Consider the following 15,605-nt stretch of genomic DNA (forward strand, 5'->3'; position numbering starts at 1 on the left):
ATGGAGTGGTGTGGAGGGTGTGGCAGGGTGCAGAATCCTAGGGAATCTAGTTTTTTGTCTCTGCTGAGAGCTAATCACATGTCCTCTGTAGCAGCACCTGCTCCATGTATCTCCCATTCCTGGGAACATTGGCTTCTTCCCACAACTAAGCACACAGGTTAGAGCGTGGCCAGCCCTAACTCTCCCTGCCATCTCTACAAGCTGTTCGTGGTTCATTTCTCTTTGGTTCAGACAATATTTACCTTGGCTTCTATTCCTTCCTCTGAGCATAGACTTAGAAACTATGCTATACTAAGCAAGAATTTACCATACATTTCCTTTTGTTTGTTTTTTTTTTGCTTTAAGTTTTTTTTTTCATTTCTTTTGCTTTAAGAGTTTCAAAGTTAATTTCATTAATTTGTTCCTTTGACATTATACATTTGAACTTGGAGAATTTTTAGCTAAAATTGATAATCTCTCTCTCCTGTTTTGTTTCCATTTTGTTAGGTATTTTGGAATAGTGATTCCGTGGTGCTACTTAATCTCAAAACTTTTATAAGTCCACAATTTATTCTATAATATCTTCCCAGCAAGGTGATTCAGGCCCACAGTTGAAAGACTGTAACACATGGACTATAAGATGATGTCCAGTTGTCAGCACTTCCTAGAATTCCTGCCTTTGTCTTCTCCTTGCCTTGAATGTAGTCACAACCTGTGCCTCACTTCTAATCCACAGATTACAAGGGAACAGGGTGTCACTTCCACATGGTGGTGTTACATACAATTGGAACTCATCTGGACAGGCTACTCTCTCCTCTTGATACAGGAATAGCCGTGTTGGGGAGGCTCACATGGGAAGACATGAGGGTGACCTGCAGCCACTGTGCAGGTGTTAATTGAGGGCAGCCACCAGCTAGTAGCCAGGAAGAAACTGAGTCCCTCAGTCCCCATAACCTTCCAACAACCACCAGAGCTTGGAAGAGATCCTTCCTGCCTGGAGCTTTGAGCTTTGATGTGGCCTGCCACCAGCTCCACCTTGATCCCAGCCTTTTGAGACTATGGGAAGACCTTACTGGGTGATTGTCACAAATACAACAGGTAGAAGTTACCAGAAAATGTGACATAATTCTCACTCAAACAGTGTGCTCCTGAAATGGGAAATGTCTCAAACAACTAGAGTTTAGTAATAAAAAGGAGATTTGGAACATTTCATTAAATGAAGAATGGCTAATAGGCTCTGCACTGGGATCACTAATGGCTGCCACGTTGCCCACTTGGGCAGTGAAGCACTGAAGCTCGGCGTGTTTGGCATGTTTAGCAAACCTCTTCTATAACTCTGGAAGGAAACATTTTTTTGGTAATAAAGTCGTCGTGTTTATGTCCAGTGTTTTGTGCGGAAGCTGAAGACCATTTTCTGTGGAAGTGCATCTGTCCAAATAGCTCCTAGGTGATAGAGATAATGGCAGTAGTTTGTTCAGCAGGAAAAATAACAGTCTGCCTAAATGTGGAATAAAATAAGTCAAAGCAGAAATAAAACCTCACATTTCAGAGTATGACATGATTAATAAAAATAGACTGTACTTCTCTAATTTACCATAGTCATGTTAAATCTCTGAATCCACTATGCGTATTAAACTATAATGAACTTTATATATAAAAATGTGTAGTTAACTATATGTGTAACAGAGATTACATATGTAGCCATCTAGATGTCCATAAATATTTCCTTTTTATAGACATGTTTTGATAGCAGTTTTAGGTCTATGGCAATATTGAGCAGAATGTACAGAAGTCCTGCTTATCCCCCTGCCCTATGATTCCGGTCTGATATTAATAAAATGAGATTCATTTAGAACAACACTATAGCTCATAGAGCTACCTTGCTGAATAATAAAAAAAATGCTTCAGAACACTTTAAATAATGATTTATCATATTAAGAAGGGTAATTGTGCGACATTAGGCATACTCTTGCATACGCATTAAAAAAAATCAAAACAGAATAAAACAAAAATCTTGACTATCCATAGCGCGGTTCTAACTTCTGAATGAGCATACTTAGGGCAAATGTTCCTGAAGCGTATTTTGAGAAGTTGATGCAATGCTCTCTGTGCTTATTCTCTGAACTACAATTGTCACACTAGCAGAATGATGAATTTAAAGAATCAGAGAAGTACAGCTTTTACTAGCTGACAATAAAAATCACTCTTACAGAAATTACAATAATGGTAAGAAACAGGATGTGTTAACCAAGCACTGTCGTCCTCAGAGGCCTTAGTAGGACGACAGCCTACTTATTTCATTCCATTTTAAAACATTCTGTGGAGAAGACAATTTTGTCTATAGACATCTATTAATATTTTCTACATCTGTAAATATTTTCTACACTGTAAAAAACCTAAGACCAGGGATAGCTTTGAGCATATGTTAGTTACAGAATAAGCCCATACCCAGGAATAGCTCCCTTTGACCAGACGTTAATTACAGAATGAACCCATACCCTACCCCTTCAGATCCCTAACATGAAGTCTTTTAGAATGATGGAATTTGAAAGACACACTTACCTACAGGGTAAACTAATTGAATATATTTAGAAAGAATAAATAAAACTCATTTAAATATTAATAAGGACTATCTGGTGTGACCTGGAATTCTGAGGTCACAGTAAAGGGCTGACTGGCCACTTTGCCCTGGTCACCATTCCGTCCTGATGTGGGGATTGGCAGAAATCCGTGACAGGGACGTAGAGCTGGACAGCACCTAGAGGGGAAACCTCCGTGTGGGAAAACACAGCATTGTCTTTTCACCACAAGAAGCAGAGAAATTCGTTAACACTCTTTCTACCTTAAGTTGTAATTGGATTCAGAAAAAGGCTAACTTAAAGCAGGACCAGGCCTGACGTCTAACATCCTCACAAGGTAACAAGAATCAGTTTGGTTTGTTCACTGTCACTTCTCATTATCATCTTTGTCGTGGGAATGGATTCATGTTGTGCCATTTTCTGTTCTGGTTACAATCTTTGTCACATGAATAAGATATCAGGATGTTAATGCCTGGCATGCAGGATTGCGTGTGTGATGATACTGTGCGGGGCGAGGCTGACCTTTGCAATATTATGTATTCTGATTGGTTGTTCATTTCACCTCTTTCCTACAAGTTAATAAGGCTGTAAAAAGACAGAACGGAAATGGCCAGCCAGTCAAATTATAGAATATTGAAAAGGTCAGAGCAGTACAGCACAGAGGAAAAAAAAGATTATGGAATATATGGTGCATTAAAATCCTTGTGCCAGTGATTATAACAGGAATGGGAAAAGATACCCATTTATGTTATTTCAATCTAGAGAACCCCACAGGATGGTATCCCCGTGACAGCAATCATTTACGCATCCCTGAATCATATGTGAAAATATCGCAGTGTTTTTCTTCTATTTACATAAAAAAAAATCCTACTATTCAACAGATTATAACAGTAAGATTTTCATCTTAGAAGCCAGGCATTAATGTTGCTAACATGTCGGTAGGAAATTCTATGTGAAGCTAAAGAAAAGTTTCGTTACAAGTAAAATCTATTGTTCACATGAGGCATATTTGGGCTCTTTCCTCATTTAAGATTTTTTTTTTTCTGCAAAATACAATAGGAAATTAGGACCAAATGAATTAACCTCCCTCAAGACCCTTTAGAATGTGGAATATTCTGAAAGAGCAGTTAGGAGTTTGTTCACAAAGTTTTACATCATCTCTGTAAAACTTGTTTTGCCCTTGTGGTTTGTGGTATGGGCCCGTACCCAGAGAAGCTTTCCTTCCTTTGTGACCTCAGTGCACAGATAGAACAAGAGACACGGTTAATGCTTAAATCAGAAATTCTGAAGTTATTCATTAGTCAATTCTAAAACTTTTTGCTCATATGTTAGCATTTCCTAGAGAACGACGGTGTAGACTAGGTTTTGCAGTCGGCAAAGGGAACTGTCTTAGACATTGTGTTTACACTTGTTGGAGATGGATTATTTCAGTAACAGAGTAAACATTTTATAGTCCAAAGTCGGAGGCTAAAGGCCTCTTCAGTAAGGATGCCACATGTGATGTAGTTACTTTGAGAAGCAGAAGAAATGAATTTTGCTCAGACCAGCCTGAGTATGGATCAAATAACTTTAAAATCAGTAGTTTTCAAACTTTGGCATGCTGAAGAAGAATCACCCCATGACCTCTGGGCCAAACCCTCTGATGTTCTCATGTAGGGATCTGCAGTGAAACTCAAGTGTATGGATGTTTATGAAGTACCCCCAGGTGATTTTGTTGTAGGTGAAGCCTGGGACCCTGGTATAGATAGCCCATTCTGCAAAGAACTTACGGCAAGCTTCAGGTAAAGCTCTAACTCAGGCATCCTCAAACTCCGGCCTGCGGGCCACATGTGGCCCACTTAGGACATTTATCCATCCCGCCCAGTGTTTTTGCCGCCGCTGCCTGTCCTGCTTAGCAGCCAACTCGTCCCAGGGCCCACAGTCTGACCCTTCAACGATCTGAGGGACAGTGAACTGGCCCCCTGTTTAAAAAGTTTGAGGACCCCGGCATGGCTCAGAGCAAGCCACACAGAGAACAGAAGACAGAGACTAGACTAAAAATCATGGTGCTGGGGCAGGGGGAGGGTAAGGAGTGGGAAGTTGTGGTTCCAGAACACAGACGCTTAAAAGGACCTGCACCTTCTCCTTATACTTACAAATAGGGTCAGATGGGAGGCTGACCAGAGAGGAATGGTCACCTGTGATAGGAAATGTTTATCACTGTAGCATTTTCAAGCTTGATTTTTGAAGCTGAACCAATGGGGCTGCATTTTCCAGCCCAATGGAAGCAGGGAAGCGTGGGGAAGCACATGGGGCCCAAGAGGGGGAATCTGAGCGACTTGCATTTTAAGAATCTCTCCCCCAGACGCAAGAGCCCAAATTGGTAAAGTTCAAATGAACAAAGGAAAGAGAGAGAAGGAAGTAGAGGAAGGGATGAAATCTGCGGAACCTGCTTGGGTTTTTGAATCTGGAGATTTTTGAGCTTCACTGAGAGTTGAAATCCTGTCAATTGCTTTAGGTCGGTGAATTGAACTATACGTTAGCCGGGGTGAGGGCACATTAGACTCACTCCGCTGCAGGGTTCCTGGCGATGGGCGAGATCTTTTCTGAGCTGAGCAAAATGGTTATGTAATTGCATACTTCTCATAATTATTGAGTAATTATATACTTCTTATAATTACTGAGTAATCATTGTTCTATAACTAGAACTTAATGTTACAACTAATTGTATAATTACTGTCTATTAATGTTGTTATCTGGGAAACTTAGGATAAAGTGGTACTTAATATAGTTTTCCCCTGCCATGCCATTTTCCAAGCTAGCAATATTGTTTGTTTTACCACTCAAAATTGTCTTTAAAAACAAATAAACGAAATGCAAGGAAAAAAGAACTTTACCAATAGTACAGTCAGAGATGTTAACCCATTGATCTTAAATTTGCACCTGGCTGGAAATGTGCAAAATTCTGTTCTCGTGGCTTAATTTCAGATTTTTCATTGTTGTTTTGCAAATTTCAAGCTTTTACAAGATGAGCACAATTATGCTGCTTCAGAGTTGACTGAGCATCTGCTTGGGTCTTTGTAAGACAAGCTGACCTTTTTGAAATTTTACAACTGGACAATTCTTTTCAGCTATCTCCAAAAATGCTTTCAAGGCGCTGGATATCATGGGAAATTGAGGAGCTATTCTGATGCTGATAATGTAATTATTCTTAGGCAATGGTAGGAGGGACTCGTATTTAATCTTCACCAGATTTCTTGAGTGCGGGAACTGTGTCTTATGCGTTTGGGGCAGGTTCTTATCAGGGCTTATCAAAGTCTTCTCCCTGCATACAGTTGAAGCTCAATTATCTTCAGTCAAATAAAATTGACTACTTGTAAAGAAGTTATGAAAATTAAAATGGCAGAATTTGAGAATATCATCTTATTGCATCATAAAATCATCGCAGGATGCTATGAAGGTTTCAAAACTTCTTACTAATCTGTGTTATTCTCAATGTGCAATGAGATGGAATTTAGAACTATAACCAAAAAGTATATGTTACACATATGTAGGAGTACTTTATCTATTTCCATTTTAAGACCTTGAATTCCTTGTTTAAGCTCTGAATATGTCTTTGGCTTTACTGAAAATAAATAGAAATTATTATTCTCTTGTTTTAGCCCACAAATGCCATTTATTCCCTTTGAAATAAAGGATTCCCTTGGATGTACCAATTCCAAGTCCAAAGTAATAAATTAGTGTATGACACTATGGATTTCTCCTGTTTATGACATGTGTGTTAGAATTGTCAGCATCTTTTAGAAACATTGTATATTTAAAAAAAATTGTTTGCAACTAAGTATAAGCCCCTCTTATGCATTATTCCATCTTCACTGATTTCAGTTTGAATTCTAATCCGATGAGAGAATGACGTGGTGGTAGAAGTTGAGATTACTGTTACTTTGTTAATTGAAAAACCTTTCATTTTGATGAATTATGCGTTGTTAGGTTGAGAGGGGTAGAGAATTTAATCGGTAGGTACTTGCTACTGAGCAAATGAAATACAGGATACATAATTCCCAATCACCTGCTGGTCCTCGATGTGTAGAGTGTCTCAGTTGTATGAATGACAAGCCAGCTGCCGTTTATGTGCAGCCATCATGGTTACTGGGTATGATAAAGACATGATCTCACTTAACGTTTACAGTAGCACACCAATGGAAGTACCACATCATTCCCGGTTGACGTAAGAACTAGAGATTGAGAAATATTAACAACTTCAGCAAAGAGCACATTCCTGACAAATGCAAAGACTGGTTCAAACACAGGACTCTGACCACCAAATTTATGTTTTTTCCTTGCACTATCCTTCGTTCCTAAGCTGTATTAAGATATAAGATTAGTGTAAATAATCCAGTCATTACATTTTGTTTACTATACTATCCAAGGTCACGTTTAGTATATAACCATCTTTCATTTTTTTTAAACATTTAATCGATAAAGATTATATCAGTATCTGGGAATCTTGCAAATATGCTTGTTTTTCCCCTTGTGGTTCAGGATCTTGTGCTTTTTAATTCATTTACCTGTAGTTTTAGAATTCAGGTAGGCATGATTAAACATTTATGTAATAAAAAGTGTTTGGGCAAAGGAAGAGGGCCGTTTGGAGTAAATATTGTCATTCTTAATGGTTCTTTGTGATTTAGGAGTTATAAAATTTCTAAAATCAAGTAAAATTAAGCAGTATTTTAAGGAAACGCTTCTTGCAAACATTTTGCTCATACAGCTAATGTAGACAGCGAAGGAAGTGGTACAGTTTTCAGTTGTAACCCTTTTCTTCTTTAGCCCTAATTCTGACTCTTCTTAATCAGGACTGTAACCCAGTGGTAAAGGAGAGAGAGACAGAAGCCCGATACCGACAGTAGTCATTTCCTGTATCTTAGACAAGCTGAGATTTCCGAGTGGGTTCACTAAAGCTTTGGAAGGATGGTGGTGGTGGGACCTGGGTTAGTATATATTGAAGATACTTAAAAAACAAAACCAAACTAAACAGGTAGCTTCTGCATTTTCCCATAAACTTTAAAAAGTAGATCAAAGTGGGCCTATATTACCTCTCATCTCCAGTTGCTTTTCAGAATATTCTGACCAAGTCTTACTTAAAGTGGCATCAGATAGAAATCATCCAACCCATCTCTCAAGCAAATGAGGAGAAAACACCTCACTTGATGACATGTAATATATCTGACAAATCCTTAAGCATACTCTTTATTTGCAAAACCATTGTATTTTAGAGGAAAAAATTGTTAGTTTTTGCCAGTCTGTACATAAAAGAAAATTCATAGATTTAAAAAAAAAAAACTCAAAAGAAGTTTAAACAACTTATCAAGTGATCAGTTTACATCTGTGTGGTATTTTTACTTATATGTGTGATGCTTATGATCTGGCTTCATGTTATAGGGATCTTAGAGTATGAGTCAAGTTACTTTGATTGCACTGATGAGTGAAATGAAGATGTTAACCCAGGTAACATTTTGTTTTCATGGTAACAAGATGAAAGAATGCCCACTGATGAGAGCACAAGTAATGCTTCTTAGAGTGGTAATCCTCGTCCTTCTATTTAACATTTAAGAAGCCAAGAAGATATTCAAATAACAGCAGAGAAGAACCCTTAAATATATACCAATTTTAGCAATTTTTTTTAACCAGCAGGTAATAACTACACCCTTCTGAATGGCACAAAAATCATGCACAGCAGTGAAGAGACCAACCTTTGGGTGCTCATCGATGGGTTGGTTCCTTTTACCAACTACACTGTACAAGTGAATGTTTCAAATAGCCAAGGCAGCTTGATGAGTGACCCTGTAATGATTGCAATGCCTCCAGGAGGTAAGTCCATGAAAAATGTTGGCTATCAAATTTTATATAAATGCCCTCAAACAAAATATCCATTGAACACCTTTATTGTTGGAATTAAATTTTAGAACTTAGAGGCTTAATTGTATTTCTGGTTCTTTTGGTGGTTGTTGTTTTGTTTTATTCAGACTTTTTCCTTGATATTCTTTTATTGTTCTGTTGAGAAGATTTCTACCTTGCCTGGTGCTCATGTGCACATATATGTACTGTACGCACACACGTGGAACACATATATGTATTGTATGCACACCCATGTAACGTTTATATGTACTGACTGCAAGCACATGGAACACGTATATGTACTGTGCACACACATATAACAGGTATATGTACTGTATGCACGCACATGGAACACATGTATATAATGTACATGCATGCCTGTAACACATATATATACTGTGGGCACCCATGTAACTTGTATATGTACTGCACACACACACATGTAACACATATATGTACTATGCACACATCTAACATGTATATGTACTGTGCATGCACACATGTAACATATATGTACTCCATGCACACACGTAACATGTATATGTACTAAGTGCACACACAGAACACATATATACTGTGTACACACATATAACAGGTATATGTACTGTGTGCACACACATGAAACACATGCATATACTGTACGCACACACAGGTAACACATATGTGCTGTGCACACACATGTAACACATATATGTACTGTGCATGCACGCATATGGAACAGGTATATGTACTGTGCACACACGTAACACATGTGTATACTATGCGAACACACATGTAACACATGTATGTACTGTGCACACATGTAACACATGTATTTACTGTGTGCAAACACACGAAACACATGTATATAGTGTGTGCACACACATGTAACACATATGTGTATGGTGCATGAACACATGTAACACATATATGTACTGTATGCACACACATAACACACATATGTACTGTGCATACACATGTAATGTGAATGCACACACATAACATGTATATGTACTATGCATGAACATATGTAACATGTATATGTACTGTATGCACACATGTAACACATATATGTACTGTGTGCACGCACATGTACATGTATGTGTACTGTGCATGCACACATGTAACTTGTGTATATGCTATGCACACACACATGTATTTCTGAATTTCTTTATGTTAAGATGAGTGGGAAAAGCTTTTTGTTTGAGATTTCACTTAGATTGAAAATTTATATTTGCAACTTGAGCTTTCATTTTCTACTGCAAGTGGTTCTCATTGCTTGTGTGAGGAAGAATGAGGTGACACTGAAATCTTTCTGGTTGGCAAAAAGGGCAGGATGCGGATAAAAGAATAAGAACATTCTATTCATTCCACTGTAAAAATACTTTTAAATTCCAAGTCCTAATGATTACAGATCAGTAGTACCACTTTCATATGTACAATATGACAGAATCTGGATATTTTTATTTCAAAATGTTCTATAAAAATCGACCTAACTGTATTCACAATTACCATTGCTTCAATCTGCGATCAACCCATGTTTTAACTAATTGCAAGAACTAATTGCTAAGAAGGAAACTGTGTAGGGTTACTGTGTCTGGTCCTCGAACACAAAGTATACTCCACCACATTAAGATAATGATTCTAAATTAAGTATTCAGAATGCCTCATGTTTTCCGTAAATACTGGAGAAGGCCCTCGGACACCCCAATCTGTCCAGTAGCCCAGCTTGCAGGAACGAGTGTATTTTGGGTTAGTGGAAAACACCACTATCTTGTTATCTGTAGGGCAAGATAAATCCCTCTCTGGTCACAAAGGGTGTACGAGCAGCAAAAGCCTCATTATAGGAGAAAAATAAGGTTGAAACTGCAGTTTGTATGAGAACCATTTCTTCAAGAAAAGATGCATTACCTGTTGTATCATAAATGGCATTCACTATTATCTACCTTTTATGACTTTATTAAAATTAATGAATGGCTGTTTACTAAAATACTTAAGACTCTAAATGGCAGAAGGCACATTATCTAAGAAAATAATGCTTAAAAGAGACTTCAGGGGCTGATCAACTCATGGTACTACCATAGTTCATGAACTAATAATAAAAAGGGGGAATTGAGACCAAATCACAAAACAAAACAAACTCACCCCCCACCAAAGAAATCTTGGGTACTCATATCTTCATTTCATTATTCTAACCCACACGCTAGAATTGGTGATGACTCTAACCCTTAGCATAGAGTATCCCTCATTTACATTTAAAAATTTGAGAGCAATCTGTGGCATAATGGACATTTTATGTTATATAGCAAGACATTCTCAATAGGATGCGTGGAACATTTAATGAGTTATATATCCATTTGGTGGCATTGATACTGATTGAGATAGTTTGTAATTACAGTAACTTACATCATATTCCTAAAAGGGAGCTAATTTAATTTATTTTTCACATATTTAAGAATGTATGATCTAATAATTTGTTTATATGTGTATATTATGATCCAGCTAAAAACAGCAACTCCATACACACTGTACGAATATGTCTGTCCATAGAAGGGTTAATATTATGCACACAGGAAAAATCTAAAGTATTGTTTTATAGTGGAGCAGTAGAAGAGAGGTAAATTGTTAACTGAGACTTATCTCCATCTCTGCACTGTGGCTGCTTACTGATGCTATTATCATAATGTCCTGCAGTCCCACCATCTCTGGGCCCCATGTAATCGTCCACTTCATGTATTCAGAGATCCAGAATTCAGAAGATGGCCCTCCACCAAAGAGGAGGCAAACGTCTTTGAAGACAGGCAGTGATTTGCCAGAGTTTATTACAGCCATTAAGACATACTTTCTTTTATTATTAGATTGTTGTTGATTACAATTAGGAAACTTATAGCTTTGAAATTATCTTTTTTATGACCTTGTGGCAGTTTAAAGGTGATAGCTCATTGATTAAATAGGTTTTAGTTCATGCTTCCTTTTACTTAATGATCTGAAAACATATTATCCTGATTTACACATAAAAATCATGCTGAAAAGCATGTGGCATTCACTAGAATATGTGTGTTTAAGTAGAATTAAATTAGTACTGAGAGTTATTAAAGAAATCTTCCATGCCTTTGTCCACTGAACTGTGTTTCATACTGAAATGAATAATAAATGAACCAGTATACAGAAGTGGAGCGACTCATAGGCAGAGCAGGCCCTATATGCTATTTACTTTTCCATTACATTTTGATTGTTATCATTATGGCCATTTCCTTGATTTCAATATTAGACCTTTATTATTATGATGATGTTGAATTCCTAGTATTTTTCAGTTCTTGATTACGCAATGTTTGTAATAGTATCCCTAAGCTGTGTTTTTTCTCGGTATAGTTTAAATACATAATAACAGGAGATTCGAGCAAAATGAAAGTACTGTTTTATCTTCATCAAGTATTTGTTATCAAATGTAGCCTGGAAAACTCCCTTTATCCCTTTAGTCCAGCCAAATCCTATTGACTTTTCAGATTTCAACTTAGAAATCATTCTATCAGAAAGTCATCTCTTGCCAACAGAGGCTGAGATAGGGCCTTTCTGTATCCTAGAGTACAATCATATTATTTTGAAATTGCCTGTTTAATCTGACTGTCACAATCACTGGTTCTAAGACCTTATAGAATAGGGACTGTTTCTTATTCATGTTTTATCTTCGGTGCTTAGACCGAACCTAACATGTGGCAGGTTTATAATGAATAACTGGTGAATGAGTGAATAAATAAATCGTGCAAGATAGTTTAATAATCAGTTTTAAACTGTATGCTTATTGTTCCTAAGGCCTGCCTGAGCCTCATGTCTGCCTTCTACTATAGCCTGGTAGGGAAATGTGACTCTCTGCCCACTACTATCCAATGTAGGAACGCTGTGGCCATGTAGGTTTAGTTGGGAGCTCAGACTGCGAGCAGGGTTAGCGTATTGGAGGCAAGATGTATTCTTAAGTTGTACCTACTAATGACAATTACTCTTTGATTTTTCCACTCCAATGGTGACTTTTCTCAGGTGATCACAGGATGACCAGTTTTTAGTTTATAGGAATTTAGAAAGGAGAGATAAGAAAACACTGTATGAAAAATTTTGCCATGGTACATTAATTCTTAGTTGACAAGAAACATTATATTTGCCAGTAGCTAATCCTATTATTTTATGAGGAAAAAAGCATGATTAAAAAACCTGATAAGCCCAAGTTACTTGAAGTCAGGAATTAAAGCAAGCAAAACGATGCTTCTAATAACCTACCGTGTAGATGGCAGTAGCAAATCTGAAGTAGCACATTTTTTATTTGAAAAAAATTCACTGTAAATATTATTTGGACAAGTAAAGGAGTTTCTCCTTTAAAAAAATATGTAGCAAATCCTTGACTACTGTGCACACAGGGTTTTTTGTATTTCTACAATTACTATATTTTTAGGTTGTTTATAATAACATAGTGCTCACATTTAGGACAAGGTACTCTTAGAAATGAAGACTATATTTAATCCCAGCTCTTGAATAGCATTATGGTACAGGTTCAAGAGTTCTAGGAAAAATTAAAAAAAATAAAAATGGAATCCAAATGTTAATCCATAAATATGAAACTTTCCTCTGGCCTTTACCCCTTCAAGGTCTGGAGTTACTAATGGGGTTAGGATTTCAACGCTTAATGGGGCTTAGTGCATTAGTGTTTTGTATGCATGGAATTCAGCATTCAGTTTAATAAGTGGTTGACATTGGTGATGTCCCTTAATTTGCTTAAATCTAATTGGCTCTTTTATCAGTCAAACCTGTATGGATTGGCAATTGATCAGAAAGGGTCAGCCATGACTCTGCATGTAGTTAAATGATGGAACCACCAGTTAAAGTCACAATTGCATGATAATAAGCACAGGAAGAACAAATGAGCTTAGGGGAGGAAGGCAAAGAAGCTTAGAAGTTTTGCAGGATCTTCAAGTTCAGAACAAAGGCATTATAGAGTATATAAATTTTAAATACACTGCATTTTGCCTCCAGACTTAAACCTTTTTTTTGCCAGATGAACTGCAATCTTGTCTGAAACTGTCTTTGTTACATCAAAGAACTACTCCGAAAGCTAAAAGAGACAGAAGAAGCATAAAAGGGCATAGTTTAAAATGATTAGTGACAAATTCCATACTGACAAGCGAGAAACAGATTTTTTATGAAAGTTTTGTATTTTTCCAAAAGGAATAATTTTCTCCTGTTTATCTTTTTCTGAACTGCTTCATTTTAACAGTGAAAGAAACCCAGAGCCACCTTAGCTTGTGAGTTTAATCAAGTTTTCTTCGGATGGCAAATAACGTGTCATTTATACTTCAGATTGATGTTGATGAGAATTATTATAATCTACAGACTTTATAAAAGTGCTAGGCTTGAGACACCTGTTTATGTTCCAAAATGCATTATTAGAAAATGAAAAACGGAGAAACATAAAACCACTGTGAAGTGGTTGGTTTTAAAGAGTCTGTGCTACTGTCTCTGTTTACTCCGTACTCCTCCCCACGTTCATTAAAAAAAGGGTGGGGGGAGCGACATCCATTCAGAATTAACACTTAGGCACACTGCAAAAACGTAGACTTTGGAGTCCTGGAAACATGGATTTAATTTGTTTCTTTCACTCCCTGGCTGAGTGAGTATGAGCAATCCACAAATATAGCTGAGCCTCAGTTTCTTCATCCATAAAATAGACTGGATGGTAATTCCCACCTGATGCGATTGTTTGGAGGGTGTAAGAAAACTATATATATATAGCTTCCCACAATGCCTGTCTTGGTAAACATTGGCGCTTGCTACCTGCTTTGTTCTATGTACCCACTTTTTTGTCCCAGGCTGAAAAATAGAGAAGACAAGTAAAAAATCAGCATCTTTCACACAGGTTGGGAACCTGGGATAATTTTAACTTGTTACATTACTACCCTTTCCGACCCCTTAGAGTATTAACATAAATATGGCCAGTCCAGTAACCCTGATAAGGAGTGGTTGTGATGTGTATTGGATAATGAAGTCAGCAGGAAGGATGGGAAGTGATTTTCCTTTTGAAATAGCTTTAGCATCCTCTGCCATGACCTCTAGATCATAATTTACAAATGATTTTTACATCAAGCTCTCATTGGCTATCTTGGGATTTCAATGGGCGGAAAAGCAGTGCATTTTTTTTTTTCTTAATAGAACTTTCTTCTATGTTTATATTGAGCTACTTAGTGATGAAATTATTATGCTTGTTTTAAATTTTCATTACATATTTTATTTGCAAAGAAATGCTTACATAACTTTGTTAGCGCTGGCCAAAAAAGATGAATTTGAACTTTTATCCTACACATTTTCAAATTGTCCTCAAATAATTCAAAAGAATTAAATCTTGGAAGTCAAACTGTGCTTCATTTTTATTCAACAGGAAAACTTCAGAGAATGTGCTTTTGAATCATGAAATGAAATGTTGGCTTTTAAAAATATTAGCATATAATTTTGGTCCAATAATAATAATAAAGCTAAAAGTATAGTGTGTTAACCACTGATTTTTTTTATATATATAGCATGAACTACTGAATTAATTTTTAGATTTAGGATGCATTGAATGATTTTTCATGTATTGCTGTGTAACAACTACCTCAAAATTTAGCAACTTATATCAACTATTCTTAATATTTCTTGCATGATTATCTGAGTTGTCTGGGTGGTTCTTCTTGCTTAAGAAGGCTAGTTTGGGCTTCTTCAGAGCATGAGGAACTCAGGATTTCAAGAGTCAAACCCTAATGTGCAAGCCCCACAGCAAAATTCTTGGCCAAATCAAGAAACATGTGTATTAGAAGGTGTGATTTACTGGAGCCCATTTATATCAATCTTCTATTAGGGCCTAAATGATTGGCTTTTAGTAGACTATGTGTGAATGCATCTATACAGACAGATATGCAGGTATTATACACACATATATATAATTTTTCTTTCAAATTAGTTCTATTTTTGAAATAATGTTAAACACGCACCCAATTAAAAAAAACTTAAAGAGATTTACTAAATTTTTCCTTGAAGGAGATATAAGAAAATATTTCCTAACAAGAAAATTAATTTTGACATTTTATGTCAGTACAAAGGTCAAGAAATTTATATCAATAGAATCTTACTTACAATATTTATAGATCAATACTGAAGGAAAAATTTTGAGCTCCT

General features: G+C 36.7%; 1 protein-coding gene across 1 annotated transcript in view; it reads left to right on the forward strand.

Moving 5' to 3' along the window:
- Positions 1 to 15,605, forward strand: part of USH2A (usherin) — a 775,219-nt gene that overhangs the window by 466,663 nt on the left and 292,951 nt on the right. The window contains exon 37 of the mRNA XM_003800142.1: positions 8,226 to 8,405. Coding sequence (XP_003800190.1) covers positions 8,226 to 8,405 — 180 coding nt within the window. The remainder of the gene's footprint in view (positions 1 to 8,225; positions 8,406 to 15,605) is intronic.

The sequence above is a fragment of the Otolemur garnettii genome, unplaced genomic scaffold (assembly GCF_000181295.1).
Source record: "Otolemur garnettii isolate 467f Iridium unplaced genomic scaffold, OtoGar3 scaffold00168, whole genome shotgun sequence".
Taxonomy (NCBI): domain Eukaryota; kingdom Metazoa; phylum Chordata; class Mammalia; order Primates; family Galagidae; genus Otolemur; species Otolemur garnettii.